General features: G+C 37.8%; 1 protein-coding gene across 2 annotated transcripts in view; it reads left to right on the forward strand.

The window, feature by feature from the left end:
- The window catches only part of CDK14 (cyclin dependent kinase 14), a 318203-nt gene that overhangs the window by 155301 nt on the left and 137746 nt on the right, over positions 1-25156 (forward strand). For both annotated transcript variants that reach the window (XM_005152937.3, XM_031052481.2), the window contains exon 8: positions 8306-8429. In XM_005152937.3, coding sequence (XP_005152994.2) covers positions 8306-8429 — 124 coding nt within the window. The remainder of the gene's footprint in view (positions 1-8305; positions 8430-25156) is intronic.

Genomic DNA, 25156 nt, shown 5'->3' on the forward strand with positions numbered 1-25156 from the left:
AAAACACAAAACAAACCAAAAACTATTTCTTGCCATTTTTGATGCATCTTTCAACATATGTTTACTTTCTTAACACCTCAGCTTCTGCATAGTATGATGTTATGTCTTGATGTTCTGCATAACATGATGATATTCTTGTGCAGAAGATATGATGATCTTCATTGTGATTTGTGTTCCTTTCTGTCTGGTAAAGGACCACCTCCAAGAGCTTTTTGACTTACCTTCTTTGTTCTCCTGAGCCTTTGTTCACAGCTGTCCATAAATGGTTCTTGTTTTGTAAATTCATAATTTATTTTTAAGTATCTTTTTTGTGTACATTTCAGCAAGTCCTGTGGAAATGTAACTGCTCTTAACTTCTTTTAACCTTTGAAATATCTTTATTTTAACCTCATCTTTTAATTCATGTTACTACATTCCCAGTAACGAAAGTCAATTCATCTTTATGTTTTGATGCATTTATTTGACTATTGAGTTCATTTTCTTTAACTCCTCTTACTTGATAGAACAAGTGGAGCACAGGCTTGCATCTGTCATGCCTGTGTTGCTTGTTTGCATTCCTGCCTTAAAAAGAAATCTATTAATGAAAGCTGATTTGCTTTTTAATTAGTGATGATGCATTGAAGTAGCTGTGGCCTTTTGGGAAAAGCATCCTCATTTTTCTTCCTCTGTGCCTTTTTTTCTTCTACTTGCAGTGTTAGATGTGCTATCAATTTGTGTGAGCATTTAGCTTCAAAAAACCATCTTTGACAAAATAAAAAGACACAGCTTCTGACCCACTCTTCCTCAATCTGTGTAACATCAGCCTGAATGACAACAGGGTTGTCAACCAGACAAATAACTGTCTCTGTCTCTGAATCACTCTCAAAATCTTCCACTTCAGGCAACTTGGAAGGCTCCTGTCTTCTGCTGTGAGCAGAGGGAGAAGAAACTTCCAGTTTGGTCTTACTCCATCTAATATTGCTACTCTGATATGTTTTTCTCCCTGGCTACCTTTTCTCTTCCTGGGGACAAAAAGTGGTAAGAAGGAGTAGGCAGACTCTCTTGTTGAAGTTTACATGAAGGAAATATGAATATTCAACCTTCTTCTAGGAGCCTTTAAGACTAAAGCTCTTGCTCATCTCAGTTCTGAGCCTTCCTTGCTGCTAGGGAGCAGGGCACAGTAGCCTTATGTGCATAATTGATAGATATTTTTGAAGCAATATCTCAACCAGCTAAGCCTACTCCCACTACAATCCTTAAAAATGTGTTTTACCACTGTAATACTGAGACAGAGAAAACAGTTAACTGTCAAGGTCACATGTATGTGGCAAAATCTGGAGCTGAATTTGGGTATCCTAGGACAGGCCAATAATCTCTGTAAAAAAAATATGTCTAAGTTTCAGCAAAAACCTAACTAGTTTCAGTCCTAAAATTTCTACAAAAGTAGTTTAAAATGCATGTAATTAATAGAAATTATTGAAACATAATGAGACACTGTGACATTTTTCTGTGCTAAATACTTGAGATCAGTCAACTTTATAGCACCCAGAGTTAAAAAAAAACCAAAAAAAACTCCAAATAAACCAACAAACCATCAAAAATCCCAAATCAGATATGGTAAAAATATTGGATTTAATAAACCAAGGTTTTAATGCTGGCCTCCTAAACAAGATGAAATGCATGTTGAATTGAAAATGTTGAAATACAGCAAATGTTATATGTTATTTGATGTTATCTCTGGCACATAATCACTTATGGTACCCATTTATTCCTCTCCATACTGCAGTACTGTACATTCTCTTTAACTAACGGCTGCAGTTTTTAAAGATGAATCTGGTTTTGTCAGATGAAAAATTTTGGTATTTAATGACTAATGTGAAAATTAATCTGAGTCAATGCCATAGGGTAGTTGTCATCAGATGTATTTTGTAAACATAAATGTTTATCATTTAATTGATTCCAGATTTGGACAATCTGAAGCAGAAAGTGTAGCGAGGTATTCAGAACAGGGAAGGATTAGTCAATTCCAGTATTCCATCCATGCGAGGCTTAAAGCACTTGAAGCTTGAACTTTGGCAGTAGCCGAGCATTGCACACTGGCTTTTGCTTAGCAGCTTCACTTTGTGTTAGTAAGACATCAAACCATATTTTTGTTAGTAAAGGATAGTATCTGAAAACTATGATAAAAATGTTTTGGATTTTAGGTTACAGCTGTGTTATCCACGTAGGTCTCCCTGGTGTGATTCTCTTTTCTTTCCATCCTGTGATTGTATAAATGTCTGTGGCAAGAGGTTCACATTCCCCTTTTTTATGGCGGACGTGTGTTGAATTATATGGCCAGTCTTGCATCCATATGTGACAAATGTGGTGTAGGGGAAGCTGTGCCACCTGAGTGTGGCATGGCGCAACAGATTGCCTGTGTGTGACTAGAGGTGTCTGACCAAAAGGTTGACTGCCAAACTTAGGTACACAGGAATTGGGTGATTAAACCATGGCGATATATGTGGCTATGGTGAATTTTCATGTCTTGTTTCACCTGTCACATTGACCCACTGGAATTTGAAGAAAACACTCTTTTACTTTAAGGTGAATATCTACTGTCTTTTAGTTCTATTTATTGTTATTAGAAGCAAATCTAACTAATGTCATGGTTTTAAAACCTCTCCTACTCACTAAAATTAGTGCTGCTGCTGCTGTAGAGTTCAATTAAAAATACAGTTCGACAGATATGCTAAGTAGGAAGCGATGCTGTTTAATGTGGTTGAGAAGTTGCTATTTTTCATTCCTCATTCACTGAACAAGCAGGTGTACAGCAGACAGAATAATGTTATGCCAAATTAAGGTCGTCTCTTACACATGGCATTGAGAATTGATTATTTAAATTAGACTTTTTAGTTATCAGACATTAAATATGGCATCAGCATTTCACTCTACTTTATGTCAGTCTTGTCACTTAAAGTAATGATTTGATAATATGCACAACTGTGATCAGTAAATGCAGGATCTTTATTAGTGTGTTAAAATTCATGCTAGAAGAATGTTGCTTTCATATCAAGTGTGTGTGTGTGTATAATTTACTGTCTGTATGATCTGCATGGTACACGTACCACAAACACCATGAAATTGTTGTAGGCATGAAGTAAACATTTTTTGGTTGTCTTTAAAATTGGTGAGGCGCCAGTTGCCGCTCTGACCTAGATCAGCATGGAAATAATTGGTGAAAGGTAGAAAAGAAGATTTAAATTTATTTTTACTTTTGCCATTCAGGAGAATAAATCTGAAAGAGTCTTCCACTTACTGGACATTAGCAGACATCTATAACTGACCATAAGGGAGTGTCTTTATACTCAGTTAATTAAGTACACCTTCCTCGTTGCAAATAACTGCAGTAGTAGCCAGAGGGGACAAAAAATGATTAAAAGAATATAAAGGAGAATAGAAGTGAACAAGTTAACACTTTCCAGTCTCTTCCCTTTGCAGTTCTGCTGCAAGTGAGTGAAAACATCTGTATCTTTTATCTTTTTTAAAAAAGTAATTATGTGGTCCGCATTCCCAGTGGCTGTATTGTATGCATTTCTGTGTGACATTCTCTTTGGTAAGACTTGTGTAAGGAATGCAGGAGCAAGCTAGAAGCCTTTATAAATACATTTTGGAGTGAACTATTTTAAAATTCATTTGGAAAGAACTCGGTTCCAGAGAGGTCAGATCGAAGAGCCTTTTATTGAGATAAAGCTTATTATGAATCACAGTGATTCAAATGGCTAACAATTTTTTATTCAGCTAGGTGATAAAAAAGATTGTGGTTGATGAGCTCCTTGCTTTTGTGATAACACATATTTACAGGTAGTTTTTTCTTAGGTTAATGTTTTAAAACAAGTAGATCTAAACCACAAACAATCTAGTAAACCCAAATGTGGAGCATTGAGTTCAGTTGTGTCTATTTCCAAGGCTGCGAGATAGTACTGTGGGGATTTATCACCTCTTTTTCCATTGTAAATAGCCAGTAATTCACAGAAGCCAGTAATATCCTCTGGATGATAGGGAGAAGTACACTGGTTGCAAGCATGAGGTGAGGTGTCCTGGCTTGGGTTTCTTTTACTGCTGTTTTTAGATTTCATGGCCTATTAAGACAGAATATGATACCGATTGATGCTGAATACACACAAGGGAATTCAGATGATTACATGATACCCAGATGGTGTGCTTTTATACATATAGCAAGCAGGAGTTTTTTCAGCGATGAGTGATAATAAAGCTTGTGCAGTATTGTATATTACTTTTCAAAAGTAACTATGCTAATACAGCAATATGATCTCGCTAAAAGATTGGCACATTAATCCAGCCTTGCTTTCAGGTTTCTTCTGAACTGATGTGAACTCCTGGTCCATGTTATCTCAGCTCCATTTACATTTTCTTGCTGCAGAGAGAGCGGAGCTAAGAACTTTGTGCATATTAAATAGACTAAAAGATCCATGCAGCTTTCTACTTCTGTATCTAGGGCCAAATACTTTATTCCCACAGTACAACATGTGGTAAGGGAGCTCAGATGCAAGAAATAATTCAGAAATCCTCAGTGCCATCAGGGAAAGACATAACCCCCCCCAGTGGGCCTCATTAGTCTGTCCTCTTGGGCATCATCCTTCTTGTCACTGGGGTCCTTGATGCCCAGGACACTGTGTGGAAATGTACGTTTCTGGATAATCTTTATAGGTGTGTTGTAAATGTTTACCCTTCATTTACACCAGTGTCCTTTGCCAGAAACTCTCTACTATGCCTGGGAACGGAGGTGTCGTGGAGTTATCTGAGCACTTCTGCACAGATCACCTGTATATGAACGTTAGACCTGTCAGAGCTTTCTGAAACTCAGTCAGAAAGTGTTAACTCCCATCAGTCCCACCTATTATGTATGTTTTGGATGGCCTGTGAAAGTTTAGTTTATAAGCTCATTTGGATGAGAAGATTTCAAGACCCAAGGTGACATTCAGAGGCCACCAAGTTAGTTAAACATTCTGCTGCATATGAGCTATCTTGCAGCTATTAGATGTGTGTGTATAATGGTCTAGGTTGTATAACCTCCCAGGCTCATGAAAAACACTGTGAAAGCAGGGTTGTTCATACAGGCAGCTGGCAAGTCTCTCAGAAAATCTAACTAGTTTAAACAGGCATTTGGTCAAACGTTGCATGTAACTCAAGTAGCTTTCCAGGCCTTATGCTGTATAAAGACTGTGTAGGTGCTAATTTTTTTGTGGAGTTGAGGGCTTTCTCTTGTAAGTTTTAAGAACTGCTAATACTCTTTTAAAATCATGGTCCATAAAACTCAGCATGCTTTTACTTGCATACATTTTTCTTATTGACAAAGGAGAAAAATTCATTAAAATATGTTGCTCTGTAACACAGCCTCTAGAGACAAATATCATTCCCTTTTTCTATCTTCTCCAGTTCTTATCACAATGACCCTTGTCATTTTGTGATTCTAATTTTGACACCAAACCTCTGCTCTTACTAATAAACTATAAACTGTTCACAAGTGATGTACGAGTTAGTTTATTGCAGGTTATTTGACAATTAGCCATGCAAATATGCAAGTTACTAACATAAGAGATCAAGAACCATGAATCTGTGTTGTTTCTACCCTCCTAACCAACCCGTTGCAGTGCATGTGGAATTTGCCATTGACTCCTTTTAGAGTTGTCCTCTGGACATAGGGCTACCATCCTGTGGCCTTGGAGAAATGGCAGTTCAGTTGCTTGTTCAAAAACCCTTGCAGAAGCCTCTGGCTGAAGTTTCATGGTAATCAGAGCTGAGCAAGGTGGAGGAAGGAGAAAGAAAGATCAGGGTACAACCATGTTAGGTGGTATACCAATTTCACATCATGTATATGGGTAAGAGGTGATGGTCCCTCATCTAGCATTCGTTTCTGGCCTTATGAAGGTAATACAGTAAGTCTTGAAGGGGAATAGGTTTCTTGGGTTTCTTTTCCCTGGCTTTCCTCAAACATAGGGAAGGGAACTTGACTGTAAGAAGGCAGAAGTGTTTCCTGAGGCGTCAGAAACAGTTCTTTCCAGTTTGTCTTTTCTTCTTGTGGAGTGGGGAACCATTGGGAATGGAGAGCCTCTTTAACTGTTCTCTCTGCCCAGGCAATCCCAAAGGGCCTGTGGTTTGCAGAATGCTCTGCTGCTGGGCACTTGGTTTATGTTTTCACTTAAATCTTTTGCCATTTAGTATTACCAAATGAAAACAAAGGTGAAGAGGAAAGGAGAAAGCAACAAAACAATGGCTGAGTTTTTACCATGTCTATTTCAGGGAGATTATTTTCCCCTTCTCTTTCATGATCTCCCTCCAAGGAGGAAACAATTGATACAGTGTATATGAGTGAATTAATTGACTTTTGTGGAAGTACTTGATGACTACAGCATATCTACAAGTTTGGAATAAAACTATGTTCCAAACCTGTCCTCAAGAGTAGATGTTTATTATGCTTAGCTGTGAAATTCTTGGGTTTTTTCCCTTAGCGTGTCCTATCAAATCACTTCACTCTTTGCATTAAAGCTAAATGAAAGCCCACATTAACAAATATATTTCAAATTATAAAGATTATGGTGCTGTAAGATAACATGATAATTGAAATTTCTTTGCATATTCAAAAATAATGTTTGAAGTTAAATATCACTGATTTCACCTAGTAAACTGGATATTTTCCCTGTCTTTCTATTAAAAAATTACTATTTTGAAGTAATTTCTTAAAATTTAATTTGCATTTTATGGCTGTAATGAAAGCCGTTTCTGCTTCCTGTCCTTATTAAAATAGTTTTTGCGTACCATGAATTCCATTTTAACCGCAATTCAAAAAGGAATGTGCATGTTACTTATGACTTTCCTGCTATTCTTTCTTTTGTTTCTTTATTTTGCTCTTAGGTTTCCTCAGCACATTGTTAGACCCAGCCCTGGCAAGAAGGTGATTGATATGGCTCTTTGTGCCCTGGCTAAATAGCTAAACATACAGTGTATTGTGTCTGCACTCAGGGAAAAAATGAAATGCAATTAAATTCATTTCAACTTCAGTAACATGACATTTCTGTTTCTTTAATGCCAGCCTTTATTCTCTTTTATAATCAGATTTTGTAACCCTTTTTATAATGTCTCCTCGCTTCACCAGTCACTAAATAGGATGCTTGTGTTGCAAGTTAATTAGAAATTCTCATGTGCTCGGGCTGACTTGTTCCAAATCTTTGGTGTGGTCTCCATATCTTCTGAGAGAGCACATTTCACCAGCTACTGAGCTCTGAGGCATGAGGTCCATATATACTCTTGAATCCTGCATATTTGGCTTTGCCAAGTCTTCTTTTGTTCCCATCTGGAAACTGTAGTATTTCTTAACATATTTCAATATGAAGGGTCTGTATTTTAGTTCAGATTTTTAAAATGTGGAAAGAAAACTCCTAGGAAACATTTATTCACCCTTTGTATTGACAAAATCCATGAGGGTAACACAGCCTTTCACATGGGGTGCCTTATAAGAATGCAGGAGAATGATGGGAGAGGGAGATAAAAAGGGGAGGACAAAAGATCTCCATCATCCAGGTCTTTGTTCATAATTACAAATTACAAAAATATATCAATGCTTGGCTCTATGGAAGGCATTTGCAGAGTCTAGTGAAGGGTTAGAAGAGACATGGGGAATGAGTTAGGTTGCTACCTAAATTTACCTTAAAGACTATTATAAGTAGATTTCAAAAGCCATCTTTAGGTTCAGTGGGAATTACTATTTCCTGATGAAAAATACTTAAGCAATTCCCATTAAAAAAACCTTTGAAGGAGAAAACCTGTCATACTCGCAGGTTTCCTGCACATGTTATTGTTGTATTATGAAATTCTTCTTTGCTTTAGCTCCAGTGTCCCATCCCCCAGCCTTATCCCCCCATCTCTATGCACCCTGTACTGTTGTATCCTATAATTAGTGAAGATACACATCTGTCTTCAGGCTACCACCTAATCTCTAAAGCCATATGGGTAAATGGAATATAATTATAATTTGGTAGAAATTGAGCCTTCTGCACATGGTTGTATTGCTCATGTTCTGTATAAAGCAGGCAAATTGCATCTATGATACAGTAGGGTTTGGAGGATGGGGTTAGTCCTTGCAAAATGCATATTTTTAGGTGGAAATTTTGTTGTGTTAAACTTGGGTGGGAATTAACACCATTTTGGGAGGAATTCTGACACAATGTTACCACAATATGCAAGCACCCTGCATATTGTGAAGAAATCATCTGTGGTTATATGCAAAATATTAACAGAGGTCATTTTTTGTCCCCCTCTTTTTCAGTTATTTTTATTTCAGTTGCTGCGAGGACTCTCTTACATCCACCAGCGTTACATTTTGCACAGGGACCTGAAACCACAGAATCTTCTGATCAGTGACACGGGGGAGTTAAAGCTGGCAGACTTTGGTAGGCAAGCAGTTAATTACAAGTCTCTTATAATGTTGTAGGAATGTCAGACAGATGGTTCCATTGATTTCTCTTCCCCCCACCCTATTCCTTAGACACACCTTCTTCATTGTAGATAATTGCACATTTTTCTCCTGAGTGAAGAAATTGATTATGGTCAACAAAATGCTTGATTAAAAGGGAGCAAATAAAAACCGAATATATACTCCAGTTCCCACAAGGAAGATAATGCTGAAAGTATTTCAGTTTCATTTACCATGAGACCTCTGAAAAAAACAGAAAGAAAAAAAAAAGAGGGAGATCTAAGCAAATATAGACTATATGAAGAGCACAATCACTTTATGGAATCAGCTCTAGGGTTGTGGAGACCTGGATTAAACTGCATTAAATGGTTATTGAAAGAGACTGAAGGATACAAGAATAATTATTCCTTCAAGAATAAAGGACACTAGGATCACCCACGCTGCTTTCAGTATCCCTTAGTCCCTTATGGGGAACCTTATGTGGAGTACAATGCAAGGGAAAATTGTCCACTGAACAGTCAGCCTTTTTTCTGGTTCTGAATTTTAATTTTTAAAGCTGCTTTCTAGTTACTATAATGGGGCAAGTACTGTTTCCTCTGGAAACCATTGTGAATGCAGATGTGGAAAATGGCAATATTTTTCTTTAGTGCTTTCAACAAACTGTTGTAGGAATTTCTCTCCTGTAGGTCAACTTCTCAGCTACTGATTCCAGCAGAACTTCTGCAGTAAGCTGAAAATGTGACCTATTGGCTGTTTAAAAATGTCTTTTATTTTTATGACTACTATCCACATCGGGCTTCGCATTTCATGCAGCAGCAGTAATGAGGGAGCGTATGTGCTAATTGGCAATTTCACTGTTAATGTAGTCATGTTTTTTTGTCTTTTAATTAGCATTACTGCAATTAACAGCTCAGTGTGTATTTGCTATGCTGGAGAAAAGAACAGGAATTCAGGTGGACACAGTCCACAAGAACTTGATTGGCCTTTGGATTGTAAGGCAATTAGAGAAATAGGATTCAAAACAATTATTAACTGGTTTTAAATACCATCTTCTGTTGCTGTTTTTCAAAACTTGGAGGGTACCAGAAGTGTTTCTAAGAATGCTTAAAGAAAGCGTTCCTGCACGTTTCATTTCACTATGAGTTTTAATCTCTTAATGATTCACCTGTTTCATATATCTGTGTTTTTTGCAATGATGTACGAGTTAGTCCTCTGTTAAAGGTGCTGTGCTGTTTGCGATTACTAGTTTTGATGTATCATTTGTATGTACAAAACACTGTGAACTTATCTGACTTCTGAGAATCACCTTATTACAAGTCCTTCAAGAGATTCTGACGATTGTGCTCTGGCTTTGGTTGATACTGAAGAATCTGTAGGTGATGTTGCAAACTCTTCTGTACCTAAAATGTTTCATATGGTGTGGGGGGTTTTGGTGGTGGTGCTGCTGCTAAAGTTTTTTCTGTTTGTTAAAAGTTTCTCCTGACCTAACAGAAACATCTGTGTAGATTCTCTCATACACTTGAAGAATATTATATATCTCAATTTATGGTTGGTTTTTTTTTTAAGTTAGATTTTCGTCTATGGCTCATGACCTCATAAAATTGAAAACCAGATGGGTTAAATTTCAGAGAACAAGATGAAAAATTAGAAGTGATGAGGTTAAAGTCTGAAAGGTTATGACCTCTTTTGCTGGAGACAATAAGAAATAAGAGCACACCCATGTGCTCTCTGCGTGCACCCATGTGCATATTTACTTATTTAAAAGCTGTATTATTATAGCCCATCTTCCACCTTCCCAGTACAAAAACTCTTCTTAAACAAAATGTAAAATACAGTCCTGTTTCTCTTTATGTTTTTCTCCCATGAATGACTAATTTGCAATAATGTGCTTGGAAAGGAAGTCAGTTTAGATTGTATGTTTGATTAATTACATGAGGAGCAGTATGGAAATTAGGGGTGTTTTGCTTTCAAATGCACTCAAGGCAGGAGAGAACCTATCAAGAAATCAGTTTCTGTCAGAGGTAGAATTGACTTTGCTAGCACAATAAATATAAAGTCTTAGAGCAAAGGCCTTTTAGTCTCTAAGGACAAGACCTTCAGATTTTGGTTTCATAAGTTTACAAAAAATCAACAGCATGGGCAAAGTTTTTCATTTGGTGTCAGGCTTATTTAATCTTCTCAGTGTAGAATATCAAATACTTAAAAGCAGGCTGTAGTGGATCATAGTTCTTGAATAAACAAGGTAAAAGAAAGGCTATTCATGTCTGCCAGTGCATTGCACTGCAGCTGAAGTGGAATCTTTGAATAACTGTGGGCATGTGTTTTTCTACAGCAGGGCTCCCAGACATAGATACTCCACTGTGTAGGAGTGTCTTTGTTCAGATGAACGGTGGTTTGCTTTTCTGTTCATTGTGCTATAGCTGCTAGGAAATGAACATTTATGAGAAGACTCAGCAGTCAAATGAAAAGGGAGAACAGAACATAGAGGCTTTATCAAATTAAAAATGGATGAGCTATGAAAAATGGCTTTCTTGAGAAGATATAATAGGGGAGACTACAACTTGAATAATTGTTGCTGTGAAAAATAGTCCTTGAACTCCGTTCCTGCATTCTGTTTTCAATCTAATTAAAATTCCAGAGGAAATTAAAGTGTATTAGGAATTCTCCTCATGAAATGAAGTGCAAGAATTATTTTTGATCCTGTGGTGTGAATTTAGCTGTCTATGGGGTTGTTTATATTCCCCTGCACATATGTATGACTTGAGTAGAAATAAAGTATTAGAAACCTTTAATGAGTAACACCATAAACAATTATAAACTTAAATGAATAAAGGCTTTTGCTTTATGCTAGTAACTGCATAGACTGGGCTGTGTAACTGTTCCTTAGCCTTTGGTTAGTAATTTTTTCACTTTAACTTTTCTCTGCACTGTATACAGATCCATTTATTGGCCTTTGGATGTGTATGCTTCACTGACAGGACAAAGCCTTGAGCAGTTTGGCAGTTTGGACTAAGCAAGTTCTTTTTGTGTGGCTCTGTGATTCAGTATATACCATGCTTTTTCAGTTTTGTTTTTGGTTTTAGTGACTGGGTATTGGCATTTAGCTATTGTGTATGCTGTTATACATCAAGATTGGCTAATCTTATGTTTGCATCCAGATTCTCATACATAGTAACTCCAGCACACGGTCCTTAAATAGCTGATAACAAGCATTTATGTGGGATTTCCATATAACAGTCCACATTATTTCCATATAACAATCCATGTGGGATTTCCAGGAAGGATTTACTCTTATTTCTTGTTTCTTATTTTATGTCCCAAACCATCCACTAACAGCATAATATTCTGACTCTTCCAGGGACAATGTGGACCTTTAATCTGATCACAGTATGCCTACTTTTACATATCCTTTAGTTAGAATAATTTTGTGCTTTCTGGGTTGTAAAATATATAGTTGCCCTTGTTATTATATATTTCTGGATAAAACATTTCCATAGCTTTTGAGAGTAGGCATGCTGGCATCACCTTTGGATGCATTGAGAAAATCCTCAGGGCATGGGTGTAGAGAACAAAATATTTAAACTTGACTAACATGTGAGGCAGTGGTAGCATGTCTGAGGCTGAGAGAAACTGCCAAATTAACAGGTCCCTTGTCCAGCTTCACCTGTGAGCTGATGAGCCTGCTGCTGGAGATTTCACTGGACTGCTTGTTTGTGAAACTTACCTGAAGCCATTTGTCTTTTCTGCTCTGCCTCCAAGAGAAGTGAACTGTACAGAGATGGTGAATGAAGTTTGAAGACCTGTTTGGTCTGTGTTTTGGCTTGTGAAGTTACTGTAAGTGCATGGACCTATATATCATCACATCTGACTTTCTCTCTATGCCATGGCCCCAAGACACAATATATGACTATGCAGGCACCTGAGAGGCAGAACTGCAAAATAGTTTCAAAGTATGACACAACAGGTGTAGAAGGTATTCTTAGCTGGACTATAATTTCCAAGGATAGGAAAAGTTGCTAATTGAGGTTTTATTTTTGAGACTTGAATAGAAATATTCCCTTCTCCCTGTTCCCTACCCCATTTTTTTTTGTTTTGTTCATTTAAAAAATATTCAAACTGTGGTAACAGTGCAGTGAATTCTAGTGTCACAAAGTGAATGAGGAAGAGCATCAGGAACTTGGTGCTTTAATGATTTAGTGCTTGTTCTTGCAGTCAGAGTTACTTTCTTGTTGGTGGGAGTGGGCTTTGGAGGGAAAAACAGCACAACAGTCTTAATGGAAGTGTCTTTGCTTTACTCTCCCAAATAACACTGACCTGAAGCTTTTCCTGTCAGCTTTTTGTTGTCTTTGGGGATCTCCTTGGATGAGTAAGGAGTTACAGGAGGCCTGCATTAAGGTGGAAGTCCTGCCTTAAGCTTTTGGAGTTCTGTTAATATAAAGCCCTGTGATCTAGTAAAAGAAAGAGTCATGTAAGTGTGATTAAACCATGCATCCTTCTAGATACATAGGATGATTAATAATAGATAGCAGGAGCAAAGAGGCTTGAGATTTGTAATAAGGAGAATTATACTCAATGGAGTTGCAGTTTAAAACTACAGCTGAGTATTAAAGAGGATTCCATGAATTTCCATATAGTTTTTTCTGTGGGGAGCATCTTGGAGATATGTCATGGGGGACAAGAATATTGCTGTATAGTTTACTGTAAAAATGATCAAAGCTATGTTGACAACTTGAAAAAAAATAGTTCTTTTTTTCACAGAAAAAATCCCATGAGGAATTTCTTTATTATGTACCATAGAAGATTCATGTGAAAGGTTGGATTGCATAAAAGATTGCTTGCATGGATAACTGCTGTGTTTTTCTGTGTAAATGCTCCACAGAGTATCAGTTCTTGAAGATGCTGGTATAAGGATTTGTCATCATATCTGAAGAGATTGTATATCATATTGTTGGAGATGCTTGATGAAATTATTGTTTAAAACGCCTGTGAGAGCATCTCTAGTTATGTAGGCTGTCTCCTTCTGGTCTGGCTTCCAGTGTGCTTGAGGAACAGTGGACCATGGCACTGCAGCCACCTGGCATTTGGGTTGAGCTGTAGGAGCAGCCTGCATCACTTCTGATGCAGCTGACTCACAGCAGGCTCTGGCTGCCTCAACAGCAGGCCTTGTGGGGGCTGTAAAACTGGTGGAAGCTGTCTGGAGTTGTTATCAGAGGCTGCTGCTGATAAAGGGAACCAACTAACCCCAGATGTGTGTCCACAGGCCCCTTTAACACCCTGTCTGAGCTGAACAGAGATGGAAAAGGCATTTCTTTCCCATATCCCTGTGGGAGGTTGCTGTTTCCTGGGTGCAGCCTGTTCCTCTGTGATAACAGCCTTTGAAATCTGAAGAATTTGTTCTTGTACACCCCAGGAAGGTCAGTAATGGGTTTCTTTGAGGGCTCTATTTGTAGTAAATATCAAGAAATGAAGATTACTTCAGTGACAGTGTTATAATTAAGTTATAAAAAAGGAAGTGGGAACTTGGAAAGTGAAACCCAGGCTCCTCAAACCCGAGTTAGGTGGCAGGTCTGTATGAAACGCAGTTATTTCTGTAATTAACTGTAAATACAGTGTTTTCCATTGAGAGCAGAAGCTGATAAAGCTGGAGCAGCAGAGCAGACTCTGTGCCTTTGTCCTGGCATAAACTAAATTGCACACTACCAAGTCCGTGAAAAAAACCCTTGCCATCCCTGTTACTTTCTAGATCCAGGGGCCCAGAGCTTAGGAGCAGAGCTGATAGGTAGCTAGGGGATCCAGGTACAAGGTCTTCATGTGCTTTGCTTGTGACCTTCCCTCATCTTGTCCAGATCTCTGGTGAAGAGTAGAGAGGAGATGCATATGTTTCAAGTGACAGTAGTGAAAACGGGGTAGATCTGATTTCTGGCGTTTGGGCTGAAGAACTGTGTTTAGAGCTGAAGATGTAGGAGCATGTGTGGTCTAATACCACTACAGATGCTTCTTGCTTCTCCTATCTATTTGATTTGTCATTCTCATCATGGATTTTCATCTAATTTGCTTCATAGATCTAATGGTTTTATTGAGGTATCAGGTGAATACAGATAAAAAAATTGCCATTGTGAGAGTCAATGCAAGAATAATGCCTTATTAACAGCAATTGGGTTTCATAGCCTATGAAGAAAAAATACATTTGACACAGGATTACTATCCGGATACAGCAATTTGCAGAAACTGCAAGGTTCTGTTTTCACTAAGACTTTAGCTTCTCTCTACTAATAGTAAGTACAGAGCAGAACCACACACTGAATTTTTTTCTATATCAGCCTTCAATGATTGCTTTTAACAGTTGAAATTAAAATTCTTCAAATATACTAGTCTTTTCAGCTATTACTGAAGTATTGTGTTACGGTATTACTGTAATTTACACTCTTCCCACTGAGAAGCACTGTGTAGGATTATTTGCTGAAAAGGAAATTTCTGTTTTCTTTTTTTAAAACCATTAAGGAGCTCTGGAGATTGGTGTGACTCACTAAATGGGTCCCCTGTTAAATGCATCTCAGGTTACCCTGGGTTCAATCCAGTTTCCCATTTTTACAAGTTAAGAGTTATAGTGAGCCTTTAAATAGGAGGAAAGCATCTTAATTATCCATTAAGGGCAATAAAGGAAGTTGGTTACGACACCATTAAAACAACTGTGATGAAAAATCTGTTTCAGGGTTTTGTACTTAAGAACATGAGATTTAGGTGTCATCTGTACTGCAGATAGCTCAGTGCTGACTGTGATCTCATTATTACCAGACACATGATTATTTTTGTTGTCCTGTATTCCCCATCTGTGTGAACCAGGCAGTTATGTGATAATTGCACAAAAACCATGGAGAACTGAGATCTGCTGACTGTACAAGAGAGATCCATCCATCAAAATGAATCTGTAGATGTATTTAAAATCTGGGCAGTAAAGACAAGTGAATCTTTTAATTGAAGAAAAAAAAAAGTCATATTTAGTCATGTGTTCTCCATCAGTTTTATATGAGAACATTTTCTCTTCCTACACATCTTGCCTCTATTGTAGCGTTAGTCCATAGCCTTTTGACTACAGTGGCTACAAGCCCTGTATTTGAAATATTGAACTTTCTTTAAAACTCTGTTGCTCTGAAGCTTCTCTTGTTTCTGATTCAGCAGTTAGAGAGCAAAACAACTATTACAGTTATGGTAAAGCTATAGCTAATATATGGTTGATCCCATAATACCCTCCGCCTTTGCTTTCTTGGTCTGATTATGGTTTTGTTTAATGTTTCCTTATTTCAGAGATATATTGGATTATATACGGAGAAAATTATAGCAAATTTCAAATTAATTTTAATTTCATTAATGTGCTAATAGTTATGAAGATTTATTTTACACAGGAAATAATCAGTGATGTGGAAATTAAAGGATAACTGGAAAAGATGTGGATTAAAGAGGAAACAATTCATCATCAGTCAGAACAAAAAATTGATATGCAAAGAAAAAGATTAACATGAACAGAGGTTGGCAGTTCATTAAGAGAAATGTGCTATTTAACACAATATGAAATAATTCCATAATTGAGATTGCATTTTAAAGAAGTGATGGCTCTGTAATTTATAACATCGTTTGTTTTACCCCAGACAGTTTAAAAGCATACCTTACTGCAATACAGTCACATTTTATCTAGGTAATTTTTAATAATTGATGCAGGGTTTTTCATTCCTTCTGAAGGACACAGTGCTGGATATATTGATTTATTTATATAACACCTTTATATGTGTCTATATAACACAATTCCTACTGATGTGAATAAAAATTGCACTTGCAGGTCTACCTGCATTAAGATGAGAATTCCTGCTGCAGCAATTGGCCTTGGTGATAGCTAGAAGAGGTCAGGCTCTACTTCTCTTAGTAATACCTACTTCTCTGTGAGTGACAGTTCCAAAGAGCTGTACAAATAAATGTTAACTCGACACAGCTACCCCGATGTATGTTACAAATAACCAAACTTTGCTTGACCTTTCGGTCTTATGATTTGAAAGACCCAAAGTTGCCAACAGTAAAAGTGGGATATCAAGAATCAGCAGCTTTGTATCTGGGTGGTGTGGGAATATTAACAACCACTTTGCATGGAAAAGAAATGCTGTGTAACTTTTGTGTGACATGGCAGGGAGAATGGCTGGCTAGATCTCCAACTTGTTAAATGTGCCCAAGCTCTCCTGCAAGGTCAGTTCAGCTTTTCCCACCCTTGGGTTTCATGGCTTATAATATGTCAGATCATATAACTATTTTCTCTGTGGTCGTTGGAAATAAGGTAGAAGGAGACTTGCAGATGTCATCTCTTTTATTGCCAGAGCCATAAACATACTCTCATCTTTCTTATTGCAACAATTTTTAAGTCATGTGGACATCAGATTTTTTGGTTGTATTTGCTTCTGTAGCTTTATTTGCCTCTAATGATAGTTCATGGCAATGGTCTTTAAGATAGCTATTAATTCCAGTGGTTTGATTTGATTGTAAAAGCAGATACCAAGTATGAGGCTCTAGAGGGGAAAATCATCAATACTTTCATCACTGGTGTTCAGCTCTGGATTCTTCAAGCAGGCTGAAAATTCAATTCAGCTTTGAACTATCTGTAGATCTTAGGAAAAAACAAAATACATGGGAAAAAAAAGAAAAAGAGGGAGGGATAAGAAAAAAAGGCAGTGGCTCACTGAAGTTTGCTTTATACACACAAACGCCTAATGTTAGCTTCTTGAAACTTTGGCAATTCTTTACCCACTCTGTATGCGAGTACTCAGGATTGCCACCTGCTTTACAGCAGGATGTGATGCTAAGTGAGATGTGCTCACTTGTACTTATAATTTGCTTATACATGCAAACTTGAAATACTATCTTGTTTAAATAAAACGTGAAATGTTTGAAAGGTACTAATAATATGACAGTAGTATTCTGTCTGTGCTCAAAATACTATTAGAGATCTTTTGCTTGCAATCTACAAGTAGTTCTTATCAAACATTGGTGGAGAAGTATATCCATCATCTTTAAGTTAAATAAAAAAATAAATAAAAGAATGGCTTGGCTGCAGTACTAACAAATTGTCACTTGTTTTATTCAGTTACAATACAGTTCTGCAATTCTACTGACTTAGTAAGCTTACATCTGTACAGTAGACTTGATTTAGTCATGTAACTCCAATTTTGCCAATCTGGCAATAGCATTTTAGTGTTTCAGTATTGTTTTAGAGAAAGATGCCTCATAAGGAACATCTGCTTTTTAACTACGTATTTCCAGAAACATACTGTTAAGGCACAGCCTTAGTGTACTTCCAAAGTAATGTCTTAAAAAATGAAATTGTCTGTTTTCATTTCTTCTTTTTCAGTGACAAAATTGTATTAAGAGCTGATTAGGTGGCTCTGCAGGAATACAGATGCCTGATTACTGATGCAAAGTCAAATAATCATTTAGACCTAAGCATATTGGAATGTCTCTCACATAAAACTTTTCTTCTAAGATTCGTGATTCAGCTAATTCAAGATGACATAGACGTTAAATGAGTTTTGAGAAGCAATTCAATTGAACAGGTGGATCTGGTAGTCCAGAATTTCCTGTCGTAAGATATTGCTTTACAATATTGCTTTACAGAAGCAACAGTACTTACACAGGTTTTCTTAATGGTTTCACTCTTGAAAGAAAAATGAAAATAATTCTAAAAGGGAAATTTTTAAGTCTTGTGTAGGTATTTTTATTTTTATTTTTTTTTTTAGTTTTTCACCATTGCCTGTTTTGTACTGATGTTTTTACAGAATCACAGAATCCCAAGGGTTGGAAGGGACCTCAAAAGATCATCTAGTCCAACCCCCCTGCAAGAGCAGGGAAACCTAGAGTACATCACACAGGAACTTGTCCAGGCTCACCCTTACAGTAAAGTTCTTCCTGATGTTAACGTGGGACCTCCTATGCTCCGGTTTACACCCATTGCCCCTTGTCCTGTCACTGGATATCACTGAAAAAAGCTTAGCTCCATCATCCTGACAACCCACCCTTTACATCTTTGTAAACACTGATGAGGTCACCCCTCAGTCTCCTCTTCTCCAAGCTAAAGAGACCCAGCTCCCTCAGCCTCTCCTCATAAGGGAGGTGTTCCACTCCCTTCATCATCTCTGTGGCTCTGCGCTGGACTCTTTCAAGCAATTCCCTGTCCTTGAACAGAGGGGCCCAGAACTGCACGCAATGTTCCAGATGCGGCCTCACCAAGGCAGAGTAGAGGGGGAGGAGAACTTCTCTTGCCCTACTTTCAGATCATTTTTCTCTTACTCCAGTGCAGTCAAATGTAGGTTTAGATGCTGTGGGTGTTACCTAGTATGTGAATATATGTACTAATGTGATAACGCGTGCAAAACCTACTTTGGCAGGACAGCCAAGACTGTGTTTTACCTGTTAAGGAAATATGTGAGCTGCAGAGTATAACATATTGAAGCAATGACAAAAATCAGCTGAGTATTTGTCTTATCTATAAATAGTCTGGCTCGGATACTGGAAGCAGCCTGGATCAAACTCCATGATCACTAGAGAACTGTTTGTGCCAGGCAAGGCAGCTGTGGTTCAAAAGATGAGCCCGAATGATGGAAAAAGTGCAGCAGCATAGAAATGGATGCTCAAGTGACACCTTAGCTGGAAAGCAGGCACATCAAATGTAATTGCATTTGCTGTGCAGTAAAGGGGCCAGGAGTCGGTAGCTCTTAGTTGGAGGATCATGCTGCTTAAACGTAAGTCAGATCTTGTACTGGAAGAATTGATGGCTTTAATACCCATGTGGTGACAGTTTTTCAAATACACAAATTCCATTCCTGCAGGGTAATGTCAAATGGCAGTTTTGTTTTATTTATAAATAAAATAGTTGCTAGATCTGCTTTTTAAAAGTACTCTTTGTTTATAGATGTTAATATTGTTGAAATATGTGCTTCTCCATGTAGCCCTGATCTTGTTCAATTAACTATCCTAGACCAGTTCCTGGGATTCGATCTTTTTGTAAATAAATTTGCAGGTACTGGATTACGCTTTCTGTAGCTGTCCATGGCTTGAGGTATTCTTTTCATTAAAGTTCTCCAGATATTTTACCTCTAGATGGGAAATGATAGATTGGCAAAACTGTAGTATTCCACTGCAATAAATCACTCCATAGAGTAACATCCCAGTGGTCATGTCACTATTGTTGCTTTTCATCAGCGTTCCACGGATTAACTGCACTGAGTCGTGGACCCCATTCATGGATGGAGAGAGCAGAATGTTTTCACTGGGGCAAACCTTCACCTTGTCACTGCCAGCACTGTATGGTCAGTTAAGAAACAAAATTACCTCAGTATAAACAACATCTAATCCAGATGTTGAAATATAAACCACTTGGTGAAATTCAGCTTTTGCATTTCTGTTTGGATAACTCTGGATCACAACAGTAGCACCAAATTGTGCTTATTTAACAGTTCAGTTAATGCTTAATACAGCATTAATCTAGAAGGATTTTAATAGTACTGCTGTCCTGTATGCAATGGGCTTGAACCTGTTATGTGTCCAGTCCTCTGAAAACCCTAGCAAAGGGAAGACAGTTTATGTAGACAACTATTTTCTGAACAAAGTAAGTCTTGCACAGCACAGAGCAAGCATATTTTTTTTCTTTACTGGTGTGTTGTATTTAGCCTGTGCAATAAGCAATATGCCAAGCGCCTACTGTGCTTTTATCAAGTGGTAAGACACCATGGTACCAGTTGATAAGGGTTGGTTCATTTTTACTTGAACTCCAGATGGAGTAATCCAAAAGCAGCTCTTGCAGCCCTGCTTTTATTTGTATAGAGAGGTATCATAGCAAATTGTTAACTTCATACACTGCAATAGGTTGTTAACTTCTGTAGTCAGTGCTTGACGGACTACTATACTTCTCCAAATGGAACATCCATAGCTCTCAGTTTGTCTCCATACAACACTTCTCCCCAGTGCTTCTTTTCTGAATTTGTTTGATATTTTTAGGGAAAATTCTAATGATAATGAAACATTTATACCTCAAAACTTTAGGAGAGTGTCTGTCACCTTCCTTGTCTTCAGGAAGTTCATAATTCATGTCTTAAAAGTCCACATAGGATTTTTTTTCATTATTATTCTATCCTAAAGTCAAATCGTTGTACAGTATTGAGCTCATTCATTCATAGCTGCTTTCCAGTTTTTCTCTTTTCTAGAGGAATATTAAAATACCCTGAGACACATCACCTCTCACTTTCGGTGAAGAATTATTTTTTCCCTGTTTGTCCTTTCTAGAACTTTCTCCCTGTGCTCTGCAGATCTTCCCAATTTAAAAACATCTGTTCAACCGTTGTTAACTCTTTGATTCAAACCTGATAACTTCACATAACTGGAATTAGTAGTTCTGAAATTTTCTCTTACTGCTTTATTAGCAAAGTGGTATGTTCATGCTGGGACACTGTAAGGAGCAGAGGGTATCATCTTCATATAGTTGTTTGTGAGACAGCAAACAGAGCATCATTAAGTGAAAATCCAGAATCTGGAAAGCAAAATTTAAATCTGTCGATTGTTAAGGAATTGTGGGCATGTATAAGGTATCCATAGTGAATCCAGGTCTTTTCAGTAATGAAGAAGTTATCTTTGATGTGGAATTGTTTGCTGTTCTTGAGTTCTGTTAGCTATTGCATCTGTGTGAATGTTTACAGTGTTGGTGCAGATTGTTTCTTTGTTTTTTTCCTGCTCACACTGTTATTTTTCTGCTTCCACACTAGCAGAGGCAATAGAACATATCCACGCTGACCCAGGAGGCCATGGGAATAGATACATTTTTGGGTGTTAAAAGTGGGACATTAATTTTTTCTGCACTTCCATACCACTTCCTGATTGGAACCGTATTTTAGTTTCTTTCTGCTAATAGACAATGAATTAATTTGGCAGCCATGGTACATGTTCAGCATCAATGGTCTTTTTCAAAATGTATTAGAAATATTTTATAAGGATTTTAAAGCAGGGAAATAAACAGCTCTATAGCTAGGGTGTCTATCAGTCAAATTGATCAAAATGATCTTTCAATATACCACCAACAGCTGAGCTCTTCCTCATATTCCACTTTCTCCCTCTCTACAATGCTTTGGGTGGCTCAGGAAGATGCTGCAGTTGTTGAAAAAAAGAAAAATACTCTTCATGAGAGTTAGAGTCATTCTTTCTAAGTAGCAGAAAAAGTATTTCTTTGTCTCCCCTTTCTGTAACTTGTGTTTGTCAAAATGACACTTGAGTACCATTCACAAGCCAGAGTAATTACCATCTGTGGTACTGTAAGTGACTGCCTGAAGACACACGTGAGACAAGATTTGCAGGGGAAAAATGATCTTTTATTAGAACAACTGATAGAGGTGAAAACAACAGACAGGCTGAGAGGCACACATGCGTTTTGCCTCACTTACTCTGCTCTGTCTCTTGAAGGCTGCTGTTCAGTTTGGAAGACCAGTCATTTCTCAAGTGCACTTCGGGAATACTAATTTGGGAACCTGATTAGGCTCTCTCTGATAGTTGGTAACTTTTATAGATGAACAGCACTACCATAATCTACTGGCTAAATTAGGACTAGGCTATAGGATATTGTAGGTAATTCTTACTTGAAAGATACTTAGATGCTGTGGTAAAGCTGCTACTTAAATACAGAAGCACACAGGTAAAGTATGGAAGGGTGCAGGATGCTTCTGATGGCCAGAAATGGACTTCTGGGTTAAAAAGCTGACTGCTTCACTGAAGCAATGTCAGTGCTTACACCCATTATATTTCTGTTTTGCTGTCATTCAGGTATTCACTGGATACATACACTTCTGTTGGAGAACAAGTAGCTGAGTAAACAGGTTAAGTGGAGTTGACTGTTCATGATCTGCACTATTGTTAGTGGTTCATAGTTACAGTTTTATAAGCTGTTTACCTCAAACTCTAAGTAATTGTTAAACTGAACAAAACAGAAGGCTGAAGAAAAGGAAGCATTAAAATAATCTGAATCAGGAAAAACAGCAACAACCCCCCCTTTTTTCAGAATTCCTTACTATAGCCCTTTTAGATATATCCATATCAAAACAGTAAATAGCTCAACACATTTAAGGTATAGTGGAAAGCGAAACCATGCACATGGTTGGCAGACCTTGTTTTTTGCAGGCATGACTGGTCTCCTCGTTTGCAGAATCATATTTGCTGTGAACAAAAGCTTCCTGATTGTCATATGAACTTGACTAGAAATCTGTCTTGCAGCTAAAGAGATATCAAATATTAATATTTGTGCTTGTATAGCCAAAGGTGTGTGTACTGAATAGGTCTTGAGTCTGGATATGGCTAGAGCCTCTTGTAAAAGCCAAATGCAATTTAAAAATTACGATGATAAATCAGTGCCATGTATTTTGTCAATAACTGATGCTAGGTAAAATCAGATACAACCTCAGAGTCTGACATAAGAGATAAAGGCGGACAAAGCAGAGAAAATTGTGTTTACCAAGGAAGGAAATATCTTCTTGGTTTTTGTGTTTTTTTTAATTCAGAGTAGGAGGCAGCAGGAGGTTTTGTGTATTAAAGACGTACACCTACATAGGCAGAGATCGTTCACTCTGTATTTTAAATACAGGGCAGTGTAGCTGTTGTGTAATGAATGAGTTAAAAGAAAATTGTGGTCTGTGTCACAGTGCAGGTAGATGTTGTTGTGCAAGTCTTGCAGTCTGTAATAAATCAGAACAGTTTCTTCTTTCAGCTTGGATAAATAATGCCCATAGAAGTAAGTGCCTGGAGAACATAAAGCGGTGTCTGTTTTTCCTATAAGTACACACAGGTTCCCCAGTGGCTCTGATGCAATTTGACTTTTAATAACTGGGCCTTATGCTTGGCTTCCTTCTCTCAAAATCAGGCTGCAACAGCAGGACGTGTTGACCTTTTATCTTTCAGAAGACACAGGAACCAGGGGGAGTTTGCTTCTTGTCAGGAGATCCTCCTAGCTTCCCAGGCCAAAAAGTGCTCAAGCAGCAGTATGTAAATATTGGATACTTAACGTGGTGATCTCTCCATTTACCTTTTGGCTTTTATGCATGTTGGTCATTAAGGTTTGAAGTTTTGGTGGTCCCCCATAAGCTCTGTCTTTTTAAAACAAGATTGCCAGTTCTTCCTGTAGCGTAACCATGGAAACAGACAGGGAACCCTTAAAGAAAGTGATCGAACATGCTGTGCTAATTAATCCTACCTTTCAGTTTTCTTTCAGTTGAAGGCTGTGGTTAAATAAATTTTGCATGAGTAAGCATATTTGGGTATGCAAAAGGGTATAAAATATGTAGCAAATTTTTCTTCCAGAAGGGTAACTGGAAAAAAAAAACCCAACCCTGATAACTGTCATCTATTTGCATCTGGAGCATCAAAACAAGAAATGCAGTATCTTGTTAGTGTTTCATATATATATCTTGATAGCATTCTCTTAAAATCGTAAATATGTCTGAAAGATGAGGGTATTTTTTTATGCTTTAAGTGTGATGAGAGATATTTGCTTTAATTTTGAGTCTTCAAGTGAAAGGGTTCACAGTTGCAAATGCCTTCTTTGTCTCTAGTGTTATTCAGAAAAAGCAAACCTTGTCCTTGCTGTCTTCCTGAGGGAGAGCAACTCCTCTGAGGCATTAGCCTAATTCAGGTCCTTTCAGTTCTGCATAGGGGCAGTGATTGACTGCCATATTTTAGTCTCAGTTGTTCATTCCTGCTTTCCATTGTGCTGTTTAGTTTCCAATGTAATGTATATGCCCAACTAGGAAACCAACTGGTCACAACTTAAAACATGGCCTGTACCCATTAACCTCTTAACCTGGAAGGGATTAGCGATGGAAGAGATCTACAAGCAGTGGGCTGAGGAAACAGGGTAAGCAGCAGTGCCATCAAGATGGGAGGACTGTCTCCATGCTGAACAATCACACAAGGGGAGGAAAGGTGTGCTTAGGCTAACTATAGCACTTGCAAAACTCCATACTGGCCAGTAAAGTGGCAGAAACTGTGAGGCAAGCGTGTATATTGTATTGTGTACAGTGTGATGTCTGGTATAGCAAGTTGGGTACTCATTCCCCCCTCCACAGGAGATTTCTTGAGTGTGTGGATCAAGGACTTTTTGTCATGGAAACCTGAATTCATTTTTAACCCCACAAGCTCTAAAGTTGTTTTGAAGTTTCCTCCAAATCACATGATGTTTCTGACTTCTTAAAAGTACCTTTCCCTGCCTGCTTATGTCTTTTCTTCTGTCGAAGTACGGTAGAAAGCTAGAGAGGAAATAGTTTGCAACCAAATTCAGCCTTTCTCAGGCAAGACTAAACAGGGCCTCTGACAGGCAAAGAAGTGGAGGCATTGACCCTTCCAGGCTTATCCTTTCATCATTTTTATTTAACTTAATAATATTAGTTCTGTATCCACAAATTCAGGGATTGCTGTTTTAGTTTAGCTATATGGGACATAGGTGCTCAGAAGCTCGGACTTGTTAATGTACCTCTGGCCTAGGAAAAAAAAATTTCTTACCAATTAGAACATTTGGTGGTTTCTGATTTCCTGGAAGCAAACCCATTTATCTGGAGGCTCAGGCAATGCAAAGCATGAGCATGACCTTCCTCTGGCCTCTTTGGGGTTGTACCTGGTCATGAGCCAACTTATTTGTGAAGC

Source organism: Melopsittacus undulatus, chromosome 1 (assembly GCF_012275295.1).
Source record: "Melopsittacus undulatus isolate bMelUnd1 chromosome 1, bMelUnd1.mat.Z, whole genome shotgun sequence".
NCBI classification, from domain to species: Eukaryota; Metazoa; Chordata; class Aves; order Psittaciformes; family Psittaculidae; genus Melopsittacus; species Melopsittacus undulatus.